Source organism: Giraffa tippelskirchi, chromosome 14 (assembly GCF_054371585.1).
Source record: "Giraffa tippelskirchi isolate mGirTip1 chromosome 14, T2T-mGirTip1v1.2.pri, whole genome shotgun sequence".
Lineage (NCBI taxonomy): Eukaryota > Metazoa > Chordata > Mammalia > Artiodactyla > Giraffidae > Giraffa > Giraffa tippelskirchi.
In genome coordinates, this window is record NC_137288.1 from 19,276,344 (window position 1) to 19,301,986 (window position 25,643).

General features: G+C 39.9%; 2 protein-coding genes and 1 long non-coding RNA gene across 8 annotated transcripts in view; 2 read left to right on the forward strand and 1 right to left on the reverse strand.

Moving 5' to 3' along the window:
• Positions 1–25,010, reverse strand: part of C14H18orf63 (chromosome 14 C18orf63 homolog) — a 37,917-nt gene extending 12,907 nt beyond the window's left edge. Inside the window, exons 1-7 of one of the 2 annotated variants that reach the window (XM_081562846.1) lie at positions 14,484–14,531; positions 11,659–11,827; positions 9,637–9,715; positions 6,939–6,995; positions 3,665–3,776; positions 2,904–2,945; positions 1,172–1,248 (exon numbers count right to left, since the gene is read on the reverse strand). In XM_081562846.1, coding sequence (XP_081418972.1) covers positions 1,172–1,248; positions 2,904–2,945; positions 3,665–3,776; positions 6,939–6,995; positions 9,637–9,715; positions 11,659–11,827; positions 14,484–14,529 — 582 coding nt within the window. In that variant the 5' untranslated portion in view covers positions 14,530–14,531. Of the gene's footprint in view, positions 1–1,171; positions 1,249–2,903; positions 2,946–3,664; positions 3,777–6,938; positions 6,996–9,636; positions 9,716–11,658; positions 11,828–14,483; positions 14,532–21,591; positions 21,724–24,562 lie in introns of those variants that run through there. The other variant, XM_081562847.1, reaches the window with a different exon arrangement.
• On the forward strand, positions 16,451–24,983 carry LOC145534715 (uncharacterized). Its single transcript, XR_014074898.1, has 3 exons — positions 16,451–16,984; positions 18,320–21,725; positions 24,567–24,983. It is a non-coding gene; the product is annotated as an uncharacterized LOC145534715 (long non-coding RNA).
• A 211-nt stretch (positions 25,011–25,221) lies between the features above and the next one.
• The window catches only part of CYB5A (cytochrome b5 type A), a 31,831-nt gene continuing 31,409 nt past the window's right edge, over positions 25,222–25,643 (forward strand). For all 5 annotated transcript variants that reach the window (XM_081562849.1, XM_081562848.1, XM_081562851.1 and 2 more), the window contains exon 1: positions 25,222–25,456. In XM_081562849.1, the coding sequence (XP_081418975.1) occupies positions 25,328–25,456 (129 nt within the window). In that variant the 5' untranslated portion in view covers positions 25,222–25,327. The remainder of the gene's footprint in view (positions 25,457–25,643) is intronic.

Consider the following 25,643-nt stretch of genomic DNA (forward strand, 5'->3'; position numbering starts at 1 on the left):
TGAACTGGAACGTGGGTAAGATGGTTCTTTGGCACACTAGTCCACCACCTTCTCTGTCTGCTGACAGGTCTCTGCCCAAACATCTTGGGCTTCAATCTACTGACCTGCATGCAGCGAGCAGTAAGAGCGTGGACTCAGTAACAATTCCAATTACTTATATTCAGGTCAGCTTTCCTACTGGCTTACATAATTCTTCAGGGCCAGAATGTAGATCCTATTCATTTTTGACTTGTCTATCGCCTTAACCTAACAAGTAATCAAAAAATTATAGAGAAATGAATGGAGCAGCGTTTGAGCTGGCCCTTGAAGAACAAGCAGAGTGTATAGCACAACAAGGGGTACTCTAAGCAAAGAAGAGTCTTTTGTCCTGTGCCTGGGCTTTCTCAGTGTGGACACTGTCGATCGTTTGGGCTGGAAAACTCTTGGTGGGGATGGGAGTGGAGGTGCTGTCCGGTGTGCTGTAGAAGATTCAGCAGCATCCTGGCCTCTATCCACTTACCACCAGTAGCAACACACCCCTCCCACCTCGTGAGAGCCAAGTTTTCTCCGACATTACAGAAGTCTTATAGGGAACAAATCACTCATTTCACCCTCCACCCCTCTCTGCTGAGAACCACTGTCACAGAAGAAGGAAAATAACACTCACTGAGTTACCATTAATGTGAACGTTTCTGCATTGGGTGCTGTGAGAATAAGCAAAATAAAAGACATATCCTTCTATGAAGAAGGCAGAAAGTGTTAGGGGTAAAAAAAAAAAAAAAAGATTAAAAAAAACTATAATAATGCCAATGGGGGTTTATTATTAATATATTTAGTATGAGCTGAAATAGTACTTTTAATATTTGAAGGTGAAAGAAAAGGCAAAGAGCGGGTGCTAAGGCAAGGCAGCGTTGTAGAGTCTTGAATGCTACCTAAAAAGATTTTTGAGCAAAGGAATAACATAATTAGATCTGTGTTAAACTGACAGAATGATGTTTTCTTTGGTAAACAGATTTAAGACAATATAAATATGTCAAGTTTTTAATAATATGGATTTTGATAATAGAAAATTTCTCACCACTCTTATTAAAAATTAAAACCTCCTAGCATATCAGTAATGATAATAAATATATCAATTATATAGTAATAAAAATACATTAATTATATATTAAGAAATAAAAATACGTGGTACCTGAGGTGGTGGCAGTCTGATTGTGTGAGCTTCTACGCTTAGACAAACTTGAGTTGCTGTAACATTGATATCTAATACTGAAAATAAAATTATTAAGCATGACCTTTCTGGGATTATTACTCCAGCCTAACAAATTAAGTATTTTAGTAACATAAGAGATTAACTCAATTTATTCAAGTTAGAAATTCAGTTAAGAATGTAGTTTTTTTCACACATGGTAAAATTCAAATAGTCACCTTATATGGTGAATATACTATATTATTTGATGGTCTACAGGTAAGACATCTAAAAGAAGACAAAGGCACAGAACAGTATATATGTGGGTACAATGTGTAGGGGAGGGTTACAATGAGAAAAATGAGACATCCCACAATTGAGAGGAAAACTCAGCAGATGCCGCCTAGAAGCCTGACATTTATTATATGTGAAAAATGAAGACTCTTCTTAAATCAGAATAGGTACCATCCCATGTTTTTGACTTACTAACAAATGTCCTCAAATATACTGGCAGATATATTTCAAATCTTTCAGAACCCCAAGGCTTCTATCTTGCCTTCTCGTAATTAAAATATTGAAGGCAATAGGAGAAGAGGGCTGCAGAGCATGAGATGGTTAGATAGCATCATTGACTAATGGACACGAATCTGAGCAAACTCCGGGAGATAGTGAAGGACAGGGAAGGCTGGTGTGCTGCAGTCCATGGGGTCGCAAAAAGTCCTGACTTAGTGACTCCACAACAACATCTAAGTCAGATAGTGCTACCTGGAATAAAGCATGTGGGGGCTTCGGGTGTGCTGGTGATGTTCATTTCTTGATCTGAGAACTGGTTATAAAGATATTATTAGTTTGTGAAAATCCAATGAGCTATACATCTATAGCTTGTAAGTTTTGCTATAGAATATTACATTCAGTAAAACTAAAAGAAAAAATTCTAACACCTCAGTGAAGAGTGTTGCTCTCCTAAACTGTTCTCTTTACTCTCTGACAGCTGTAGTCTCCTGGTAGTGTTTGGGGACAGGTAAAGAAGTCATTCATCCAGAGCTGAAGCACAGTGACTGCCACTGCCCAACTTAAACATAAACCCAGAGCAAGAGGGGCAAACAGGCTTCAGCGTGAAAGTCAACTCAGATGGAACAGTCTGTGGATTATATGTAGATTCAAGGCTATGGTCAAATGCTGGTGAAAACCACCATGACTGACAATGTCTACTTGGCTCAGGATCTCCATCTGTCTGCCATCTCTGGACTACTGATAGGAACGTGTCTACCTGCAATACAGCCACGCATGTCAACAAAAGAGTTAGATTAGATTGGCCCAATCTGTGTCTCTTTAGGCAACCTTTTTTTAAAAAACAAGAATCATGTACTCATTAAAAAAACCAAAGCTTTTACTTACAACAGTACTAAAGAATTCTTATAATGTGGTTCTAGAGACTATACATTATAAACACCTGCAAAATTAAACTCTTTTTTAGTTACAATTTTCTTTAACTAGAGAAATTAAAAATGCAGCTTTTATTTCAATTAAGAAAAGTGAATTTTTTTCTCATGAAGTAGAATATATATTTTTGAATCAGAAGTGATTTCCTGAGTGAAATTGTGATTATAACGGTATCTGGTTAACTTTTGATACAACCTAATCATCAAGATTTTAACAATCCAACAATATGTAACACTTTTTAAATAACTATTTTATTAATGTTTTATCTATTAACTTTTATGTTTTTACTTACCAACAGCACTTTGCTTTCCCATCTGAGAAAGAAATTCTCTTCCTTAAAAAATTCATAGGATACACATATTATTAAAACTCGTAAATCATGCTTAATATAACTTTCTTATGCAAAGTTATCAAAGCTGCAGAAAATGCTTTACAATGCAGTTTTCTACAAATGAATATCTGATGATAGTTCAGAGAAAAAAAAATAACACTCAAAAGGTATCTCTTAAATTAAAAAGACAGAAATACTCAATTCTTCCTGCAAATATTTTTTCCTGGTATAAAATATTGAGAAAACAGATCACAACACAAAATTCAGATTAGATTTTTGGTTCCAACAACACTCATAATTTGTGTTCATTTTATTATACTGCTTTGTAACTTATATTTATTCCTTTGTAAACATCAAGTATTCTATAATAAAACCTTTTTTTTCCTTAGAAACACTAGGAGACCTCCTCTGGATATAATCGCAAAACAAGGAGAGGACAATTTTGTTGATGGGGGCTTGCTTAAGAATATTTGGCTGGGGCTATGCTTTAAAAGCCATTCCCTGTGGATACATGTATAATATATGTATGGCTGAGTCTTTTTGCTGTTCACCTGAAACTATCACAACATTGTTTGTTAATCAGCTATGCCCCAATACAAAATAAAAAGATTTTTTGAAAAAAAAATTCCCTGAAAACAATATATTTTGAAATTAAAAACAGACATACATAATAGAAGTAATCTGGTTCAGAAAGCCCTAATGATTGAAAGAGATAAAGTCACCTTGTACCAAGAGATGGCCAGCTTTATTCCAGGCTGGAGCAAGTCTAGCCGTGAGTGAATATGAAAGGCAGTTTTGAAGAATCATAGGAATTACTTGTTGTGGAGCCTCCACCTAAAAATATTAAAGCACAAAATATGGGCAAGTTCAGAGTAATTGTTATGCTATCCTATAAACTCAAGAGAAAATGTCTGCGTGCTTAGATCACCTCCCAACAAAACTGGACTATCCATGGTAGAAGTTACAGCCATTACTCCAGCTAATCCTACCTGGTTCTGAAGTTAAAGAAGTGTTAAAATATATTCACTTTGACACTGTAACTGTAATGGCCAAATTCTACCAGCTTATTCTGCCTCAATAAGCCTAAATCTTTGGAGCTCATGTGCTAGAACCTTAAACTTGACTTTGTATTCTGCTCTGCACAAAGGAAGCCAGCCCGGAACTACATTGCAACATGTTTCATTACTGTTCACTCTAGTCCAATATCAGAAAACAGTTAAATGTTTACATGGGCACACATGCAACCAGCAGTTTGCATGTGTTTGCACCACATACAGTGCAATAAGTATCTCTACTTGCACACAATTTTCAAAGGTCAGAATATTCACTTATGGCCAATGGGATCCAGATACATTGTCCCACTTGAAATAACTAAAACACTGGGTAAGTTAAATGAAACAATGTTTCACAAGACACAGGACATCAAGCAACAAAAAAAGACAAATCCCTAGGAGCTGGGAAACTCATGAGACCCCAGCCTATTGATTACAGAGGCTTTCCAGGCTGCAGTGCAGGGAGGGGGAATCCTGGAAGAGGCAGCGGGCTTCCTGGGTTGAATGGACAGAATCGAGAGTCCAGGGAGGCCAGGGGACCTAGAGTTTGGAGGGCAGAGTATTGAGAGAAGAGAGCTGCACAGAGAGAAAACTCTATCAGCGGAGTCCCTCCTTGAGTATTCAGTTGCATACAGAATAGCATATTCATATGAGGAAACACTCAGGGCTGTTTGCTATACAAACATTCTTGCAAATGCAGCCCGGAGGAAAACACTGCCAGGGCCTTTGTTAGCAAGACAAAAGTGAGAGAGCCAAGAACTGTCACCCAATAAATAAAAACGAGGAAAATATTTTTCTACGTTAAGATTCCCAAGGGCAAGAAGTTTATCAGGTTCCCAGCTTTATCTCCAGAAACAAGCAAAGTGCTCAGTATATCATAGATGTTCAATAACTATCTGCTGTGATTATTACTCTGTAGAAAGCATCCAGATAAAGACAAATTGAGCATAATCGTGAAGGCTCAACACAGGTGAGAAGAACACTGCTTTCCCACAAATGGTAAATGATGGCTAAAATCAGCTTTCAGGTTATTCAAGTATTTCTCAGGGAACTGCCAAGCATCTCTGGGTATTATTGAGACTTCATCATTCTCCTAGAACTTAAAGCATTTCATCTTGAAGATGACCAAAAACCTCATCATTCCAAACTCCACTAGATCTAGGAACAGAGGCCAGCAGTGATGCCTGGACAGGCTGCTAGAATAACCAAGGATAGTGTCTCAGACACCCATGCAGAGACATGACGGGAGCTCTAGCAAAGTGTCAACAGCCTGAGTACTGAGACACGAGAGATGCTCTCCTTCAAGTATTCTTTTTTCTTTGCTAAGATCCAGACACTCATCACCATGGGGAATACAATCTATATTTTTTTGTTCCCTTACTTATTAGCTTCCAGATGTTCAAGCTGGTTTTAGAAAAGGCAGAGGAACCAGAGATCAAATTGCCAACATCCGCTGGATCATCGAAAAAGCAAGAGTTTCAGAAAAACATCTATTTCTGCTTTATTGACTATGCCAAAGCCTTTGACTGTGTGGATCACAATAAACTGTGGAAAATTCTGAAAGAGATGGGAATATCAGACCATCTGACCTGCCTCTTGAGAAACCTGTATGCAGGTCAGGAAGCAACAGTTAGAACTGGACATGGAACAACAGACTGGTTCCAAATAGGAAAAGGAGTACATCAAGGGCTGTATATTATCACCCTGCTTATTTAACTTATATGCAGAGTACATCATGAGAAACGCTGGGCTGGAGGAAGCACAAGCTGGAATCAAGATTGCCGGGAGAAATATCAATAACCTCAGATATGCAGATGACACCACCCTTATGGCAGAAAGTGAAGAAGAACTAAAGAGGCTCTTGATGAAAGTGAAAGTGGAGAGTCAAAAAGTTGGCTTAAAGCTCAACGTTCAGAAAACTAAGATCATGGCATCTGGTCCCATCACTTCATGGGAAATAGATGGAGAAACAGTGGAAACGTGTCAGACTTTATTTTGGGGGGCTCTAAAATCGTTGCTGATGGTGATTGCAGCCATGAAATTAAAAGACGCTTACTCCTTGGAAGGAAGGTTATGGCCAACCTAGATAGCATATTTAAAAGCAGAGACATTACTTTGCCCACAAAAGTCCATCTAGTCAAGGCTATGGTTTTTCCAGTGGTCATGTATGGATGTGAGAGTTGGATGGTGAAGAAAGCTGAGTGCTGAAGAATTGATGCTTTTGAACTGTGGTGTTGGAGAAGACTCTTGAGAGTCCCTTGGACTGCAAGGAGATCCAACCAGTTCATCCTAAAGGAGATCAATCCTGGGTGTTCATTGGAAGGACTGATGTTGAAGCTGAAACTCCAGTACTTTGGTCACCTCATGCGAAGAGTTGACTCATTGGAAAAGACCCTAATGCTGGGTAGGATTGGGGGCAGGAGGAGAAGGGGACGACAGAGGATGAGATGGTTGGATGGCATCACTGACTCGATGGACATGGGTTTGGGTAAACTCCAGGAGTTGGTGATGGACAGGGAGGCCTGGTGTGCTGCGATTCACGGGGTCGCAAAGAGTCGGACACGACTGAGCAACTGAACTGGACTGAACTGAACTTATTAGCTATATGATTGTGGACAATTTTTTCACCTCTCTGGGTTTCAGTTTCTTTATCTGTAAACATGGGATATTCACTTCTTGGAAAATAGAGATGAAAAACGAAATTATGTCACATAAAATGCCTGCAACAAAAGTACCCAACAAAGTACCCAACAAAATTAAGCCTCTTCCCCCTTTCTCTATTAAATGTGCACAAAAAAATTATCCTGAGAAAAAATATTAGTTTTTTCACATGCATAGAAACAACTTATGAGAAAGATATTCCAATTTTTGTTTACTAACAAAATAAGTTGAATATACAAAATCAATAACAACATCTGGAATTATTATCCTTTTAAAAACTTACCTTAGCTCCATATTTTTCTATATAGGCATTAAGTTTTCCAGCTTTATAAAATGTTATCTATTAAAAAAAATCCATATTTATAAAAATGACTTAAATATATTATTAAATAACGCACTACATAAAGACTTTAAACATTTATACAGCAGAACACAGCAGAGGACCATCATCCTAACAGTTTCTATGCTCTGGAGAAAGAAGCAAGTGATAATCATTCTCTTCCTTAAATATTGGGTTTTCCAAAAAGCGCCTTTGGTTTTTAAGCAAAAATAAAAAACACATTTTTCATTTTTCATTTTCACCAAGAACTTTATTGAACAATGTATTCATCATTTTGTTCTGCTACCTTCTGCCTTTTTCCAGGCAACTTCATTAATTCCATCCTCCCAAAACTTTTTATCTTTTTGAGCAAAGAACTATTCCAGGTACCTTTTACAGTCTTCCAGGAAATTGACATTTTTTTCCATTAAGAGAATTTTGTAAACAAAAGGAAACCTTTAAGTCCAGTTTCTGGTGAGTATGGCGGATGAATCAGAATCTCCCAGCCAAGCTGTAGCAGCTTTTGCCTGGACATCAAAGAAACATGTGGTCTCGTATTATCCTGATGAAGATCATGCCTTTTCTGTTGACTAATTTCAGACACTTTTTGTCGAGTGCTGGTCTTAGTTAGTCTAATTGGGAGCAGCTCGTCGGAATGAATTGTTTGGTTTTCTGGAAGGCGCTCATAATGGAGAACTCCCTTCCAATCCCCCCATATACACATCATCACCTTTTTTGAATAAAGACCAGGCTTAGTTGTGGTTGGTGGTGGTTCATTTCATTTGTTCCACAGTATCTTCAGTCCCACCTTATTGTATAGTATCCATTTTTCATCACTCATAACAATTTGTTTTAAAAACGGAAGCTTTTCATTATGTTTGAAGTAGAGAATTGCATGCAGAATACGGTCAAGGTTTTTCTTGCTTAACTTATGTGGAACATAAACACCAAAGTGATTAACATAACCAAGCTGGTACAACTGATTTTCAAGGCTTGATTTGGATATTTTGAGTATGTCAGCTATTCCCACGTGGTATAACGTTGATTGTTCTCAATTAATGTCTCGATTTGATCACTATCAACTTCAACTGATCTATCTGGCCATGGAGCATTGTCCAGCGAAAAATCTCCAGCATGAAACTTTGTAAACCACTTTTGATATGTCCGATCAATCACAGCAGCTTCTCCATACATTGCACAGATCTTTTTGCTGTTTCAGCTGCTTTTTACCTTTCTGGTATAGTGTTAGTTGCTCAGTCACGTCCGACTCTTTGCGACCCCGTGAACTGTGGCCCGCCAGGCTCCTCTGTCCATGGGATTCTCCAGGCAAGAATACTGGAGTGGGTTGCCTTCCTTCTCCAGGAGATCTTCCTGACCCAGGGATTGAACCTGCGTCTCCTGCATTGCACGAAGATTCTTTACCATCTGAGCCACCAGGGAAGCCCACCTTTCTTGTATAATAAAGTATAATTTACTGAAAGTGGTGCTTTTTTCTTCCATCTTCAATATTAAAATGGCTACACAAAAATGTATCAGTTTTGATTTTTTTTAAAAAATGCATGCTGATATGACTGACAGCTGTCACAATACAGTCTAACAACTGTTTCAAATGAAGTTAAAGACAATGAAGTGCTACAAGTGTCATCTTACAGAAAAAAACCAAATGAACTTTCTGGGAAACCCAATAGAATCTGTGGGTACATTCCTAAGTGAGGAAAGCCTTTCTGGAAATGACCTGAATCCAGAACCCATATAAAGGAAAAGGCCAGTAAATTTCATGTAATAAATATTTAATACCTTTATTAATAAACAGTAATTTCTTAGACATGAATAAGGAAAATGGACACAAGTGGAAGATCAAGAGAAAGTTCAAAACATATTTTTAGATGGTGACTTTCTTCTTATTCTTGCTAAGGTTAGGATACTAGAATTTGTGAGAACTCTAAAATAATGCCCTCATTTCATAAGTTTTTCAGGTAGAAAAGAATATAGAGACATTACTGTCTACTTGTTCACCAACATCTTGTCTTTCTTAAAAACCATATTAAGGATGAGAAGATTAAAAATGGATATAAACCTAAAACCTTAGAAGAAAAATAAAAAACTAAAGATTTTGAATGATCTATCAGCACTGTTAATAAATATTAATTTCTGGGAAATTAAAATATCAGAATAAGAGCTATATACAGCACTGGAAAATATATTTCTTGTTCTAATTTTCCTAAGTAAGAAAAACACTTTAATGAAATTTCCAAAATAAAAAAACATGTTGACCCAAGTTCTTTAAAAATAACTGGAGATCTGTTGGAACAAGGAACTTCTTTTATATTAAATGTAATTCTAAAGAATAAAATATAAAAAAGGATTAAGTCTGTGCTATCTTAAAAACTATGCTGTTAACATATTTTATTCATTGATAATATTTATTTTAATATCAATGACAGAGAAAACTAAATATGAATTTTGAGCCACAAAAATGGATCTTAAACATGAGGTATATCAAAGTTAAAGTCTGTTAATGTTTTGATCAACCTGTAACACAATGTAATTAATCTTCATAAACTATCTTCAATTTGAGCTATAATTAATACCCAAATTAATGCTTAGCAATATTGCTCTAAATAATTATAAATGATACTTTATAAAATGTTGCAATACTAACCGCCATCACCACCCAAATTTGGGTAAATATTCCAGGTACAGGTGAGGTAAGGATATCTTCGTGCAAAAACAGCAATTGCCTGTGGAGATGAAATGTATTCATTTTAAAGTGGACTTCCCGCTCTCTGTTTTTATTTTATCAGAACATTTAAAAATTGCTTAGTTACAATGAAAAGTTTAAGCTTCTTCTAGGCAGGGATTGTATTACAGATTTCCGTATCTCTCCCCACACTTAGCATGGTACCTTGAATATTGTAAGCAATCAGCCAAGATTTGAATTGAGAGAACTATAAAGTTTTAGATACAATATTAATATAAAAACTTGTCTGCACATCTGTTTCCTAAACTTTTCATCTGTGAACTAAAATTTCTCTTTTAAAACTCCATTTCTATTGTAAGTATAGACTTGAAAAAGTCTAAGCACTATGAAGACTTCAGCTCTTCTAACTCCTATTTCTTCCATTTTCCTGTTTTTTTTTAAAGTGGTGATCAGAAGCACTGGTGAAAAGAGTCTAAGGAACAGTGTAGTTATCAACTACTTCAGTGTCAGAACTATTGACTAGATTCTTTTCCTTCAACAAGGAAATTTTTTCCAAGCCAAAATGAAGTGGGTAGTGGTTTTAGTTTAGTATTCAAGAGACAAATGAACTTACAGCAACAATCATTACAATTCAAACTACCATCAATAATTTTATTAGAAAAGACGGGAAAAACACAAAAGGGAATAGAGGTAGAAACATAAAAATTTTCAAAATTATTAATCACCAGGGAAACAAATGTTAAAGGCTAGGAGTGCCTGTGTGTGTGGGGTTACGTCAAAATGTGAGATGGGTCAACGTGTTTCTGCTAGGCTCATCTTTGTTGGAACTGTGGTGCAATAGGCTTATGATTTTTTTTTAATGTTTATGTAGTTGGCCGTGCCAGGTCTTAACTGCGGCACACAGGATCTTTTAGTTGCAGCGTGTGAACTTACTTGTAGTATGCAAGATCTAGTTCCCCTGCACAGGGAGCACGGAGTCTTAGCCACTGGATCACCAGGGACGTCCCCAGTATGTGCTTGTACAAGACGTGCCTTTGTCTGACACAACCAAGTCTTTGCTCCTTCTGTTCTAGCCTCTTCGTCAGTTACTGGAACAATGAGTCAAAGCACCCCTCTCTATGGGCAAGACCACCTTCAGTATGAGAGTGAATGGCAGAAAATCTCTCTTAAGGTTTTCTACTTATTTGCTTCCCTAAGGGGTCGCAAATTATACCTTAGCAGGAAGGGTACAGATTCCTGGATGTACTTGAGCGGGAAAATACACAGTGGTCAGAAGACAAGTTTTATAACTAAGAGCAAAATGGAGGACACCCAAGAGTATTTTACTTCTGACTTCTAGCCGTCTTATAAGTGTTTGTTCCTCTCTAAGAAGTTCAATTAGAGATACGATCTTGCTATGTATTTTAAGAGTTCTTTCTTGAGCATCTCAAACAGTTTAAGGGACTAATACATGGTGGGTCTTCAGTGTTATACTTTAGGCGTCAACTTCTGGACGTGTTTTCCAAAGACTATCTTAGGTTAGATATTTCAAGATAATTCTTGGAGAAATACTCTTACACCAGTCTGAAAATCTAAAAATTATATTAATCTAAAATGTTTACAGTATCTCCTGAAGTGCTTCATAAACAGTAGGTACTTCATAAACAGTTATTAATGACTACCTCCCAAAACTTATGACTAAGTTTTGACTTAATCCATTTATTTAATTCATCAATGTCTAAAAAATGTTTAAATTAAAATAACACACAAGAAGCCACAAATATAAAGACTCAACAGTGAGATATTCTATCTGAAGTACTTTGAGTCCTCCCTTAAATGTAATTCAATATACTTGGTCAGACCAATACTGAATTCCTTTATTCTAAAATTGTATAAACAGATTTAGCAAATGAGTATCTTGCTTTAAAGGAGATACTATTAAAACAGCTCTTACAGGCGTTAAAAAGTTTAGAAAGCATTAGTTACAAGATTGTGTTTTTTTACCTGCATATCTTCATTTGTCTACTCCTAATCTCAGTGTCTGCCACTCCACTACTCAATATTATCTTGACAGCACAGAGTTTGTGTAAATCTGGAAGTGTGATGAAGAACAGTGACTGCTGCTTAGAATCATCCATATTTTCCTGTTGACTGAATGCCTCAGTAATCAGGCCTTTAAAAACAAACAACAGTAAAAACATAGTAAACTTTTATTTATTTTACCAATAGGGTAAAGCATTTCAATCCATCACAGAATATTTGATATTGGTATACGTTGGTATACGATGGTAAAAACAAGTTTAGCAAATATTAGCAGTTAAATACCACTTACCTTTTACCTTTGAGGTTTTCTAATGATAATCTAGAATTTGGGGGGTACAAGTTTTATTAGGATATAATTCATATCACATACAATCTGCCTATTTAACGTGTATAATTAAATGGCTTTTACTACATTCACAGAGTTGCAACCATCACAATACACTTTAGAACACTATGCCACCCCAAAAATAAAATCTAGAATTTTAAACCTGCAGTTCTATACAACAAATAGAATAATTTGAGTACAAATATTACAAAGAAGCACCAGCAATGTGTATTAAATGCCTACTCTGTCCTGGGTACTAGATACTTTTCTGCTATGTTGTTTTTATTTAACAAATTCTTTCTAAAATTCTTGGCAATTAAGTTTCTCTTTGTTTTCAGGAAAACAAAATCTTTCCTATAACAACAATACTTTAAAAAAAATCAAAATGTATAGCAAAGCCTTCTGCTATTTTAAGTTGTCTCTATAAAGCATTTCAAAGCTGAAGAATGTATTTTTCACCATTTTACACTAAAGAAAATTGTTTACTGAGATCTCTAAATTGTTATCTAGTTTCCTTTTCCACTAATTCTCTGGCTTTCCAACTTCTATGTGGGACACATTTTACACTTGACAATTCACAGGGCATACCTTTGGGGTCTATCTTACATATAACAGAAAAGAAAACTGCAATGTGAAATGAGTTAAGCTCAGTTTCTCTGGGATACACAAACATATCCAGGGAAGGGAACTGGTATTCTGGTACTTCAAACTTGTAAGTATCCACATATATTCTCTCTTTAAGAAGTAGTAACACAGTCCTGGAATCTGGAGTGTGACCAGCCTTAGGTCTGATCTCAGTAACTAAATACCCTTGTGGTGCCACTTGACCAACGGTGGCACTGCCCTTCTGGCTCCCACACGTCTTTCTCACTCAAATACCACACTGCTTGAAAATTTCTTCATTAAAGATCATGGAATTCTTTTAAAACTGCGAGTACTCTTAGAAAGATTAACACAAAGTCACACAAGGTGTTAATTAATTTGGTGTACCTAATTAAGATGATTTCTGATAGTAAAAATAGAAACATTCCCTCCTCTCTGTTTTTCTACTCTCTCTCTATGCTAAATGCTTACTGTTGAGGAAAAAAAACTTTTTTTAAATGAAGTACAAATTTCCAAAGCCAACACAATCTACTTCACCAAGGTAAAGAGTATCAATAATGAATGAAGTAAAATAAAAAACAAAGAACTGATTACAGCTTGGGCCCAGAAGTACAAAAGTGCACGTTAATGAAAAAGGTTAGACAGTTGAAATTTAGAGATTTGTTGCTTTCATTTCTGAAACACATTTCCCATCAAAATTACTTTCTGCCTCATTTTTCCTTTAAATATCTTACAGCAAAGTCACCAAAAATTGCTGTGAGTGGTCCTCCCCTTCTCTTGTCAACTTCAAAGACTGATCAGAAAACTGTGTAAATAACTCTGACCTGTTTGGGAATAGGCAGGAATTTATTTAATTGTATTATTTAGCATTACATGAAAACAATTTTTTTTTTTCAATTCGTAACTGGCAGAACGTCCAAATTAAAACGTACAAATTTCTTGCCCTAGATTGTGTAAGGACTGCATTGGAAGGCAGATATGAATTCCATTGGAATTCAGGTATGTATAATATATTCGGATGATCTGTTAACAGATTGTTTAGCGAGTAGCACCTTTCACATCCAAGCTGATTAATGGAAAACTTGCTGACTACAAAATAAAATTCTGAACACATTTCTGCCCTGGTGATAAGTATTACAGTAAGGAACAGGTACCTACAAAATTGTCCATTTGATGACTCAAAACCCCAAGAGAACCAAGGTCATCGCGAGCGCCCGGGCTGTGACGTCATGACCTGCCGTCTAAGCAGCGTCCAGCCCCGCCGGAGCTTCACTGCTCCTTCCTCTGTGGGGCCTTGGTGGGAAGAGGCCTGAGTGGAGGCCGGATTCCCACTGGCCCTACCCACCGCTTCCAAGGTTAACAGGCAAGTTTCCTCCCCTGGGGCTTCATTTTCTTACGCACCGCATGGAATTGGTGGAAATATCTCAAAGGTCTTTACCTACCGTAAGTGCCTTATTTAAAAGGCAATTCTATAAATTACTGATTAAATTAGATGCCCTAATATTGGAACCCGTGGGCCTTCGTGAAAGAACGAATCTTTGTTCCTTTTCCTTTCAAAAGCTACAACTAGCTCTTCAGCAGGCGCCTCCTGTCAAAGGAAGGCCATCAAAACTGCTCAGGAGGCAACGCTCTGAGGCAGCGGCAGGCTGGGAGGCCGGCCTGGAGCAACCGCCCCGGTTCCCTCTCTCCCTCTCTGGCTCGTCAAGCAGTTGTCTTCCAGGTCACGCCCAGCCCACCTCAGTCTCCTAGCCTGCGTGTCCTCGCTCCTCAGCGCCCTCCTCGGGGCTCAGGGGTACTGTGTCCAGCATGCCTGGCCATCCCAGACCTCCCATCACCACGCCTAGCGCCCCCAACTTACCCCAGCTTATCCCAGCGTAACCCAGCTCTCTCAGGGCTCCCGGCATACTCTGCGTGCACCCAGGATACTCTGCGTGCTCCCAGCATGCTCTGAGTGTTCACCAGCATGCCCCTGTGTTACCCCAGTTTTTCCCGCCATAGCTTTTGCTAGCATGAGCCGTTCATCCTGCACGCATGGTTCTCTGAGAGAAGAGCTGGCTTTGACGTTGGTGTAGCCCGGCTGGAGGCCGTTCAGTTCAGTTCAGTCGCTCAATCGTGTCCGACTCTTTGCGACCCCATGAACCGCAGCACACCAGGCTTCCCTGTCCATCACCAACTCCCGGAGTTTACCCAAACTCATGCCCATCGAGTCGGTGATGCCATCCAGCCATCTCATCCTCTGTCGTCCCCTTCTCCTCCTGCCCCCAATCCTTCCCAACATCAGGGTCTTTTCCAATGAGTCAACTCTTCGCATGAGGTGGCCAAAGTATTGGAGTTTCAGCTTCAACATCAGTCCTTCCAATGAACATCCAGGACTGATCTCCTTTAGGATGAACTGGTTGGATCTCCTTGCAGTCCAAGGTACTCTCAAGTGACTTCTCCAACACCACAGTTCAAAAGCATCAATTCTGCGGCGCTCAGCTTTCTTTATAGTCCAACTCTCACATCCATACATGACCACTGGAAAAACCATAGGCTTGACTAGACAGACCTTTGTTGGCAAAGTAATGTCTCTGCTTTTTAATATGCTATCTAGGTTGGTCATAACTTTCCTTCCAAGGAGTAAGCGCCTTTTAATTTCATGGCTGCAATCACTATCTGCAGTGATTTTGGAGCCCACAAAAATAAAGTCAGCCAGTGTTTCCACTGTTTCCCCATCTATCTGCCATGAAGTGATGGGACCAGATGCCATGATCTTAGTTTTCTGAACGTTGAGCTTTAAGCCAAATTTTTCACTTTCCTCTCTCACTTTGATCAAGAGCCTTTTTAGTTCTTCTTCACTTTCTGCCATAAGGGTGGTGTCACCTGCATATCTGAGGTTATTGATATATCTCCTGGCAATCTTGATTCCAGCTTGTGCTTCTTCCAGCCCAGTGTTGCTCATGATGTACTCTGCATATAATTTAAATAAGCAGGGTGACATTATACAGCCTTGACGTACTCCTTTTCCTATTTGGCACCAGTCTGTTGTTCCATGTCCAGTTCGAACTGTTGCTTCTTGACCTGCATACAGGTTTCTCAAGAGGCAGGTCAGGTGGTCTAGTATTCCCATCTCTCTCAGAATTTTCCACAGTTATTGTGAATTGTATATTATATGGCAAACAAAAAATAATGAACTACAGTTATGTGCAACAACATGGGTAAACCTTTCAAAATTAAAATATGAACATATCATAAGTACACACTTGGATGGCTTTTCAAAAATGACCATCCTTATATACCCACCACCCAGCTCTAACAGGAGAACATTATCTGTATCTAGGAAGTGCTCCTGGTGCCCTCTCCTAGCCACTTACCCACTTTGTTCAAGGTAACTAGTGTCCCAGCTGCTAACACCATACATTAATTTTGCTTGTTTTGAAACCTTATATTAATGGAATTATACAACACAAACTCTCTTGTGTCTAGATTCTTTTGTAAATATTATGTTCATGAGATTCATCCATATTGTTGAGGGTAGCAGTATTTTATTCATTTTCATTGCTGGATAGGATTCCATTGTGTGTATATATTTATCCTTTCTGAGGTTGAAGGACAATTAGATTGCTTCCAGTTTAGAATTATTATGAAGAATGCTGCTAAGACCATTCTTGTTCACTTGTTTTGTTCACCTTCTATTCAATATGGATGAATTTTTAAAAACATGATTTTGAATGGGGAGGAAAGTTCCAGAGGACTACATACAGTATAATCCTATTTTTATAAAGCTCAATCATTCTCCAAGAAAGCTGAATAAATTGTTGATATATCCATATGTGAAAAACTGGGTTTTTTTTTTTTACTAAGCAAAGACATGTTGAACAGAATTCAGGATAACAATGATTTTGGGGAGGCAGAAGAATGGGATATGGGAAGAGCCCACAGTTCCCAAGTCAAGTGAAGTGTTCACTAGTATTTATTTGTAGTACTTGGCAGAACTCTGTTAACCCTTGCCCTGCTTCATTTTGTACTCCAAGGCCAAACTTGCCTGTTACTCCAGGTATATCTTGACTTCCTACTTTTGTATTCCAGTCCCTTATGATGAAAAGGACATCTTTTTTTGATGTTAGTTCCAGAAGGTCTTGTAGGTCTTCATAGAACCGTTCAACTTCATCTTCTTCAGCATTAGTAGTTGGAGCATAGGCTTTGATTACTGTGATATTGAATGGTTTGCCTTGGAAATGAACTGAGATCATGGTGTTGTTTTTGAGATATGCTTCAAAACATATATGCACATCCACTTACATCCATAAGTACTGATATAATGTTTTATACATAATGATGTAATGTTTCATACATAATAGTGGCCACCTGGGCTCCCAGGTGGCGCTAGTGGTAAAGAATCCACCCGACAGTGCAGGAGACATGAGACACAGGTTCAATCCCTGGGTCGGGAATATCCCCTGGAGGAAAGCATGGTAACCCACTCCAATATTCTTACCTGGAGAATCCCATGGACAGAGGAGCCTGGTGGGCTACAGCCCATAGGGTTGCAAAGAGTCAGACACAACTGAAGTGACCTAGCATGGCAAGAATTGTTGTTCAGGGAAAAACTTTGCTCACAGGATATGTTTTGATGACAAGCTTGTTGGCAAGCCTATTCAGTTTTCCAGATATGAGTTACTTAAATTTCCCTTCATCTCACTTACAGGCATTCAAGGTGGGAAAGAATCCTAAGAATTCTGCCTGATAGTTTGACTGTATGTATCTCCTTCATGAAGATTAAGATTGTTGTATTGGTTTATATCATGTTTAAATTGTCAGGACATGCAAAGATAAGACCATATTTTGTGAGTAGCCAAGTACCACATGAAGATGAAGGTCATTTCTAGAAAAATTACCTGGGGAGGAGTCAGCTGTTTAGACAGGAAACGAACTAAGATGACAAAACCTTGATGGTGTTAGGGCTGGGTTCAGCATATATCTTTGTCTGGAATTTGAAGAATTTGGATGTCTAAAATTATATTTATGGGTAGAATATAATCTGCTGGCTGCCCTCAAACACACAGAGGGAGAGGTGGACTCGGTAGGGTCAGTCCCTAAAAAGGGTCCTCACTGGGAGTGCACCTCACAATCACCTGAGGTTTGACAATCAGACAGACTTTTTGAATTGGCATCACTGCTTCATTTATTAAAGGTGAATGAACTATGTCAGGTTCTCATAGTGGAAAATTCTTTTATGCTATCCTTTAGTAAAGTTCATTTGAATATTCTGGCCCTGCTGTAAAAAGCAAAGAAAGGGTTCTATCCACATTGATGCCAGAGAGTCAAGGGGACAACGTAGTATTCATAGTAGGTGGTGGGGAGTGGTATCCGTAATCAGAGAGAGACTCAGGGACAGAAAGATATGGAGGGATATGCAGTAGCGTACCTGGAAACAAACGTTTACTTCCTTCTAGCATCAGCCTTAGAGGTTCTGTGCATGCATGCGTGCTACGTGGCTTCAGTCATGTCTGACTCTTTGTGACCCTGTGAACCAGGCCCGCCAGGCTCCTCTATCCAAGGAATTCTCCAGGTAAGAATACTGATGTGGTTGCCATGCCCTCCTCCAGGGGATCTTCCCAACCCAGGGATCAAACCCGTGTCTCATTACATCTCCTGCATTGGCAGGCGGGTCCTTCACCACTAGCGCCACCTGGGAAGCCCTAGAGGTCCTAGATGGTACTTTTATTCTGGTAGGAAGCTGTGTTTCTGACCCGGGGCTCCCAACTTCTGAGAACTCTACTGCCCTCTCCATCATCCATGTTACTTGTACGCTTAGGTGGCTGCATTGATCACCTTGGACTAGTGTTAGATCCACTCATTCATTTTAAATTATTTACATGCTGCTGTTTGCTTTTAGCTTCTTTCTCCCCCATTTCCTAGACCTAGAAAGAAATAAAACAGTTTTACTTTTAATAGAGTTACCGAACCAGGTTGGTCTGACATGCAGCAAGCCAAATGAGGTTTGGCAGAGAAAGGATTTATTCTCGAGGCCACCAAGTGAGGAGATGGGAGAACAAATCTCATATCCACTTCCCCAGAGGCAAGGCACTTGGGATAGTTATGGGATAAATCTGAGGTGGCAGGAGCACGGGGAAACTAGAGGCAAGAAAAATGAGGTAATCATCATTGTGCAGCTAAGCCCCAGACTTCTTCATGGGACACGTGCTCAGAAAATGGTGGCATTAGTATGTTTTTCAGTTCAGTTCAGTCACTCAGTCGTGTCTGACTCTTTGCTACCCCATGATCCGCAGCACGCCAGGCCTCCCTGTCCATCACCAACTCCCTGAGTCCACCCAAACCCATGTCCATCGAGTCGGTGATGCCATCCAGCCATCTCATCCTCTGTCGTCCCCTTCTCCTCCTGCCCTCAATCTTTCCCAGCATCAGGGTCTTTTCCAATGAGTCAGCTCTTCGCATCAGTTTTTAGGGTGGAGGTTTTGGCCTTCTGATATCAAAGGTCCCCAAGTGGACACTTTTACCATCTTAACCAGTCTTAACCGCCTGGAGTTTGAACTGGACACAGCTGACTCCAAGTTCCTGATAAACAACTTGGGCAAACATCTCTTATTATTTAGGCCATGTGACATTTAGAGACACACAAGATTTTGTAAAAACAAAGCAAACTTGACCAGTGATAGCAGGTTACAGGTGTGATAGAACTAACTGATGATTACCCCCAGTTTCAGTAGATGTCCATGGAAACATTAAAAAAAACTTGGCTGATGTTCTTGCTAGTGACAGATAAATTAATCCACATTTCTCAGTATGATTATTGTATAATTTATGATTTTTCCAAGTACTTACTTGCCCTCTTCTGTGTCACTTTTATACCCTTATTCATTCAAAAACGTTTATTGAACATGTGCTGAGTGCCAGGCACTGTGCTAGGCTCTGAAGATACAGATGTGGCTAACCATTCCTGTCCTTGAGGAACTTTTGGTCCAGTGAGAAAGACAGACACATAGATGGGTGATGTAGTGAGTGCGTGATAGCCGTGACTGGAGAATATAGGAGCAGAGAGAGCATTACTTGGAGGGGAACGGTGTGGTCAGCACATGCCTCAACCACAATCGACTCCTAAGCTGAGTCAAAAAGGGTCCCGAGTCTTTGGCCAGGATAAAGGAGGAAGGAGAATAAGGGGTAAGAGGTAAACTTACGGTAAGCGGCAGAGGACAGGGCTTGAGCAAGGATATGAAAGTGAGGAAAGAACGCTACATGTGGGAGATCTAAAAATAGCTCACTGTTGCTAGGCTATGAGGCTTGAGGGAGAAATGACAAAGGATGAAGCTAGAGAGAGAAAGCAGATTTTGAATGATCTTGGATGATCTTCAAATTCTTGGTAAGGAATTTGAACTTTAGTTATTGGGAGATATTGGAAGGATTTAGACAAGTAGTCTCAGATGGTAAAGAATCTGCCTGCAATGCAGGAGACCTGGGTTCGATCCCTAGGTTGGAAAGATCCCCCTGGAGATGGGAATGGCAACCCACTCCAGTATTCTTGCCTGAAAAATCCCATGGGCAGAGAAGCCCGGCAAGCAACAGTCCTTGAGGTTGCAACAAGTCAGAAAAAACTGAGCAACTGATACTAACACATACAAGTAGTGATGTGATCAGATTTTAATTTGGGGTTCATTACTGATGGAAGATGGGTCTGAGAAGTTCAAGACTAGAGGCTGGAAGAACCTGTAAGGGAGTTATTGTAAACAGATAGGCAGCTAATCATGAAACGCAAATCTGGGGCAGTGGTAGTAGGGATAAAGAGGGGACTGACCTGTATGATTCCCAATCTTCTGACTTGGCGGACCTGATGATGATAACACCATCAGCTGTACTTTATAGAACTGTCTAAAACCCTGAACTCTACAAAGTTAAATAGCATATCTGGAATTTTCCTTATCTACACCATTTTACTCTGTTCTATTTACTTGTGCTGGAGACAAAAAGATTTTAAAAAATAAATTTAATATTACAATCATGTATGATCAAACATTTAATCTTTTTATTTACCTGCTCCTACTTAAAGATGGACATATGAAATACAAGGAAATATGTAGGAATACATACAAGGAAATATGCCTAAGAATGTATTTACAATAAGATTTCCTACATATAATTAGCTTGCCTTGTCTGAAGTTACTGAGGAACGTTGCCCTACCTCAGCAGTGAACTTATGACATTTGTATTCTTTGTGATCAGATGATATCTGTTGCTCTCTGCTCCTCATTTCTGCCTCTGATATTCAATTGATCAGAGATTATCAGCTGACATTCTGGTGTGTTATAAATATACATGGGTAAAACCAACTTCAAGTCCATTTTAAAATGAATGAAAATTTAAAGAATTTAGTAAGCTTTGGGAATTATTGATAGTAGATAGGGAGTTGTTTGGAAATCAACTACATAGAATATATATACTAGAGAAATAGATGTTTTTAGAAGGGAACAGTTAACCTATGCTAATGTATTTAAAAGACACGGATTTAATGCAAATTATCCATGTAGATAATTTGAATTGGAGTCCATCTTTGTAGAGTGCCCACTTGTCAAGGGAACCTGCTTTCTATGGTTGTAGCAAATATAATGATTTGTCAATGGGAAGTAAAGAGCTGCTGAAGTGTGTCTTGTACATGAGCGGCAGGAGGAATTAGAAAAGGAATAAAAACCGTAATGACGTTTGCTTATTTTTGCTTTTTAGTAGAAGAGTGAGTGCCTTCTGTCGTATATTTCACCTGAGGAACTACAGGAGTTTTAATAAACATTTAATAAATGTTTAAACATTTAATCAACATTTAATAAATGTTTATTAAAATTTCTTTGCTGGAGGGAACATCAGGAAGTTTGTAAATATCTGTATTCCTTTTAATTTCTTAGATTTGTTTCTAAGTTTGCCTAAATTTACTTCACCTTGGTGGAGATGGGAATGGCATCCCACTCCAATATTCTTACCTGGAGAATCCCATAAACAGAGGGGTCTGGTGGGTTGCAGTCCATGGGGTCGCACAGAATTGGGACACGACTGAAGTGACTTGGCACACACTTCACCTTGGAGCACTTGCCATGTAGGATGTTTCCTTATACCTGTGTTTTAAAGTAAGGAAGTTTTGTTTGATAACAGCATTTGCTAAATTCTGTTGATTGCTTTCTTTGTGCCAGACCCTGGCTAAACATTTTATAAGCAATGGCTTAGAGAGTTAACTGATTAGGTCATAGTCATGCATCTGATAAGTTACTAAACCAGGAATAGGATCCAGGTCATTGGCACCAAAGTTTTGTTTTAACCACTTCTGGAGTTATTCGGAACTGGCACTGAACATTGGATTATAGAAGCAGTCGTCACTGACACACTGCTCCACCAGTCATGGGGAGATTCAGCAGACCTGGGAACTGTTAGGGAAATGGTATACATAACCTGATTTACTGTTTTTAGAGCATTTAGGAAAGTTATAACACTAAATACATGTATTTGAAAAGAGGAAAAATCCCAATTCAAAAATCTAAACTCTCACCTCAAGAAATTAGGAACAAAAAGAAACCCAAAGCAAGCAGAAGGAAAGACTCAATAAGGAGCAGAAATCAGTGACCAAAAAAAGAAAAATGGAGAAAATCAGAGGCTAGAAGCAAGCTCTTCAAAACAAGTCAGTAAACCAACAACATTGTAAATTAACTATAATTTTTTTGTTATTTAATTGGAGGTTAATTACTTTACCATATATGGTGGTTTTTGCCATACGTCGACATGAATCAACCATGGGTGTACATGTGTCCCACCATCCTGCACCCCCGGCCCACCTCCCTCCCCACACCATCTGTCTGGGTTGTCCCAGAGCACCAGATTTGGGTGCCCCGCACCATGCATCGAATTTGTACTGGTCATCTATTTTACATATGGTAATATACATGTTTCAATCGGAGAAGGCAATGGCAACCCACTCCAGTACTCTTGCCTGAAAAATCCCATTGACGGAGGACCCTGGTGGGCTACAGTCCATGGGGTCGCTAAGAGTCAGACACTACTGAGCGACTTCACTTTCACTTTTCCCTTTCATGCATTGGAGAAGGAAATGGCAACCCACTGCAGTGTTCTTGCCTGGAGAATCCCAGGGATGGCAGAGCCTGGTGGGCTGCTGTCTATGGGGTCACACAGAGTCAGACACGACTGAAGCGACTTAGCAGCAGCAGCAGCAGCAATATACATGTTTCAGTACTATTCTCTCTTATCGTTCCACCTTTGCCTTCTCCCACAGAGTCCAAAAGTCTGTTTTTTACATCTGTGTCTCTCTTGCTGTCTTGCATATAGGGTCATCGTTACTGTCTTTCTAAATTCCATATATATGTGTTAATATACTGTATTGCTGTTTCCCTTTCTGACTTACTTCACTCTGTATAATAAGGCTCCAGTTTCATCCACCTCATCAGAACTGACTCAAATGCATTCTTTTTTATAGATGAGTAATATTGTGTATACGTGTATATGTACCACAACTTCCTTATCCATTTGTCTGCCAATGGACATCTAGGTTGCTTCTGTGTCCTAGCTATTGTAAAGTGCTGCAGTGAACATTGGGGTACATATGTCTCTTTCATTTCTGGTTTTCTTGGTGTGTATGCCCAGCATTGGGATTGCTGGGTTGCATGGCAGTTCTATTTCGAGGTTTTTAAGGACTCTCCACACTGTTCTCCATAGTGGCTGTACTAGTTTGCATTCCCACCAACAGTGTAAGAGGGTTCCCTTTTCTCCACAACCTCTCCAGCATTTATTGTTTGTAGACTCTTTGATGGCAGCCATTCTGACCATCATGAGATGGTACCTCACTGTGGTTTGGTTTGCATTACTCTGATAATGAGTGATGTTGAGCATCTTTTCATGTGTGTGTTAGCCATCTGTATGTCTTCTTTGGAGAAATGTCTGTTTAGTTCTTTGGCCCATTTTTTGACTGGGTCGTTTATTTTTCTGGTATTGAGCTGCATGAGTTGCTTATATATTTTGGAGGTTAATTCTTTGTCAGTTGCTTTGTTTGCTATTATTTGCTCCCATTCTGAAGGCTGCCTTTTCACCTTGCTTGTAGCTTCCTTTGTTGTGCAAAAGCTTTTAAGTTTAATTAGGTCCCATTTATTTATTTTTGTTTTTATTTCCATTATTCCAGGAGGTGGATCATAGAGGATCTTGCTGTGATTTATGTCAGAGTGTTCTGCCTATGTTTTCCTCTAAGAGTTTTATAGTTTCTGGTCTTACATTTAGATCTTTAATCCATTTTGATTTTATTTTTGCGTATGGTGTTAGGAAATGTTCTAGTTTCATTCTTTTACAGCTGGTTGACCAGTTTTCCCAGCACCACTTGTTATAAACAGATTGTCTTTTCTCCATTTTATATTTTTGCCTCCTTTGTGGTTTTTTTAAAAAGCACATTGGAAAAAAAAAAAGAATTACATATTATAAGCAAATAGGGCTTATTCCAGAGATGCAAGGCTGGTGCAGTATTTGAAAACTAATGCATTCCACCATGTGAAATCGATACAGAGTATTTGGAATGTTTGGGAACTTGTCTTCTTGGCCTTGCATTCCTAGGGTAATGCAAGCAAGGGGGCAGGAAACCAACACTAGCAGCAGCTAGTGCAAAGAACCGTGCTGTTTCCTGGAGGATGATCTACATGTATAATCCATTGTGTCGTTCTTTTTGGAAGTAAATACTGTTGCTGAAAAAGGCCTTAACAAAAATCAGACTACTTTTTTTTTTTTTAACGTGCTGGAATTCTCTCCCCCGCCTTTTTAAAATGGAACATTTGTAAATCTTCCTATGGATGCTCAGCTGGGGAGGTACTGCTCCAGACTCTATTCCAAGAGCTATCAATCATTTAGAATTTACCTTAAACAATATACTGGTTTGAAAAGACAGAAGACACTAATACAAGTACTCGCCTAGTCAGGGGTCAATGGAGAATAACTTCAGAGCGACCGACGTCCTCAGAACCAACACTTCGAGTCCGCTTTTGCTTTTATGGAACAGTTTCCGGGTTTTTTGTTTTTTTCCCCTGAGAGAACGGGGCAGTTCTTGCGCGGGAGGGATGGGTCAAGCAGTCACAGAGCCCTGCTCCGGGCAGCACACTCGTCCGGCCGAGGCGAAGCGGGGAACTGCGTGTGTCCACGCCCACCAGGTTGCTCTGCATCTCTCAGCCTCGCAGGCCACCCCTACACTCGGTGCGGAAGGACTCTGTTACAAATTAACGAACGCCCGGGTCTGACCGGATTGGGAAACCGCAGCGATTTTGATGTGAGGTCGCTGCCCTGCACAAGGTGGACTCTGCGCCGGCCACCCCGCCCTGTCCACGCGACCCCGGACGCTCTGACCCCGGTGTCACCGCCTTCGGCGCAGACGCGAGGAAACCCCGCCCCCCGCTCGCTCCTAAGCAGTGATTGTGAAGGGCACCTTCTGTAGCCAATCAACACCCGCTCACTGGGCGGGGCCCGCCGGGTTGGTGGAGAGTGTCGGTCGGGGGCGGGGCCCTTGAGCGACAGGAATTCTGGCCAATCGTCGGAGGCCGTGCTTCGGCCACTCCCCTCCTCCGTGCCCAGGAGCCGAGCCCGGCTGCCGGGAATGTCCCAGGGCGAGTTCGCACAGACGCCCGCTCTTCTCCGTCCCGCTCTCCTGCTGTCTTCAGGGCCTTAGGCTCGCTGCGCTAACAAATGGCCGAGGAGTCCAGCAAAGCCGTGAAGTACTACACCCTGGAAGAGATCCAGAAGCACAACCACAGCAAGAGCACCTGGCTGATCCTGCACTACAAAGTGTACGATTTGACCAAGTTTTTGGAGGAGGTGAGTTGATGGAGGCAGGACGCCGACCGGGGTTTGGGGGGCTCCCTGCCGAGACTTGCCTTGGGGGGCGGGATTGATCTGCGCACGACTCCGCGTGCACACCTGAGTGTGGTCACCCGCGCGGGAGCCCCGGGCTCCGCACACCTGGGAGCACTCCCCTCATCCACACTCCTGTGTCTCTGCCTCC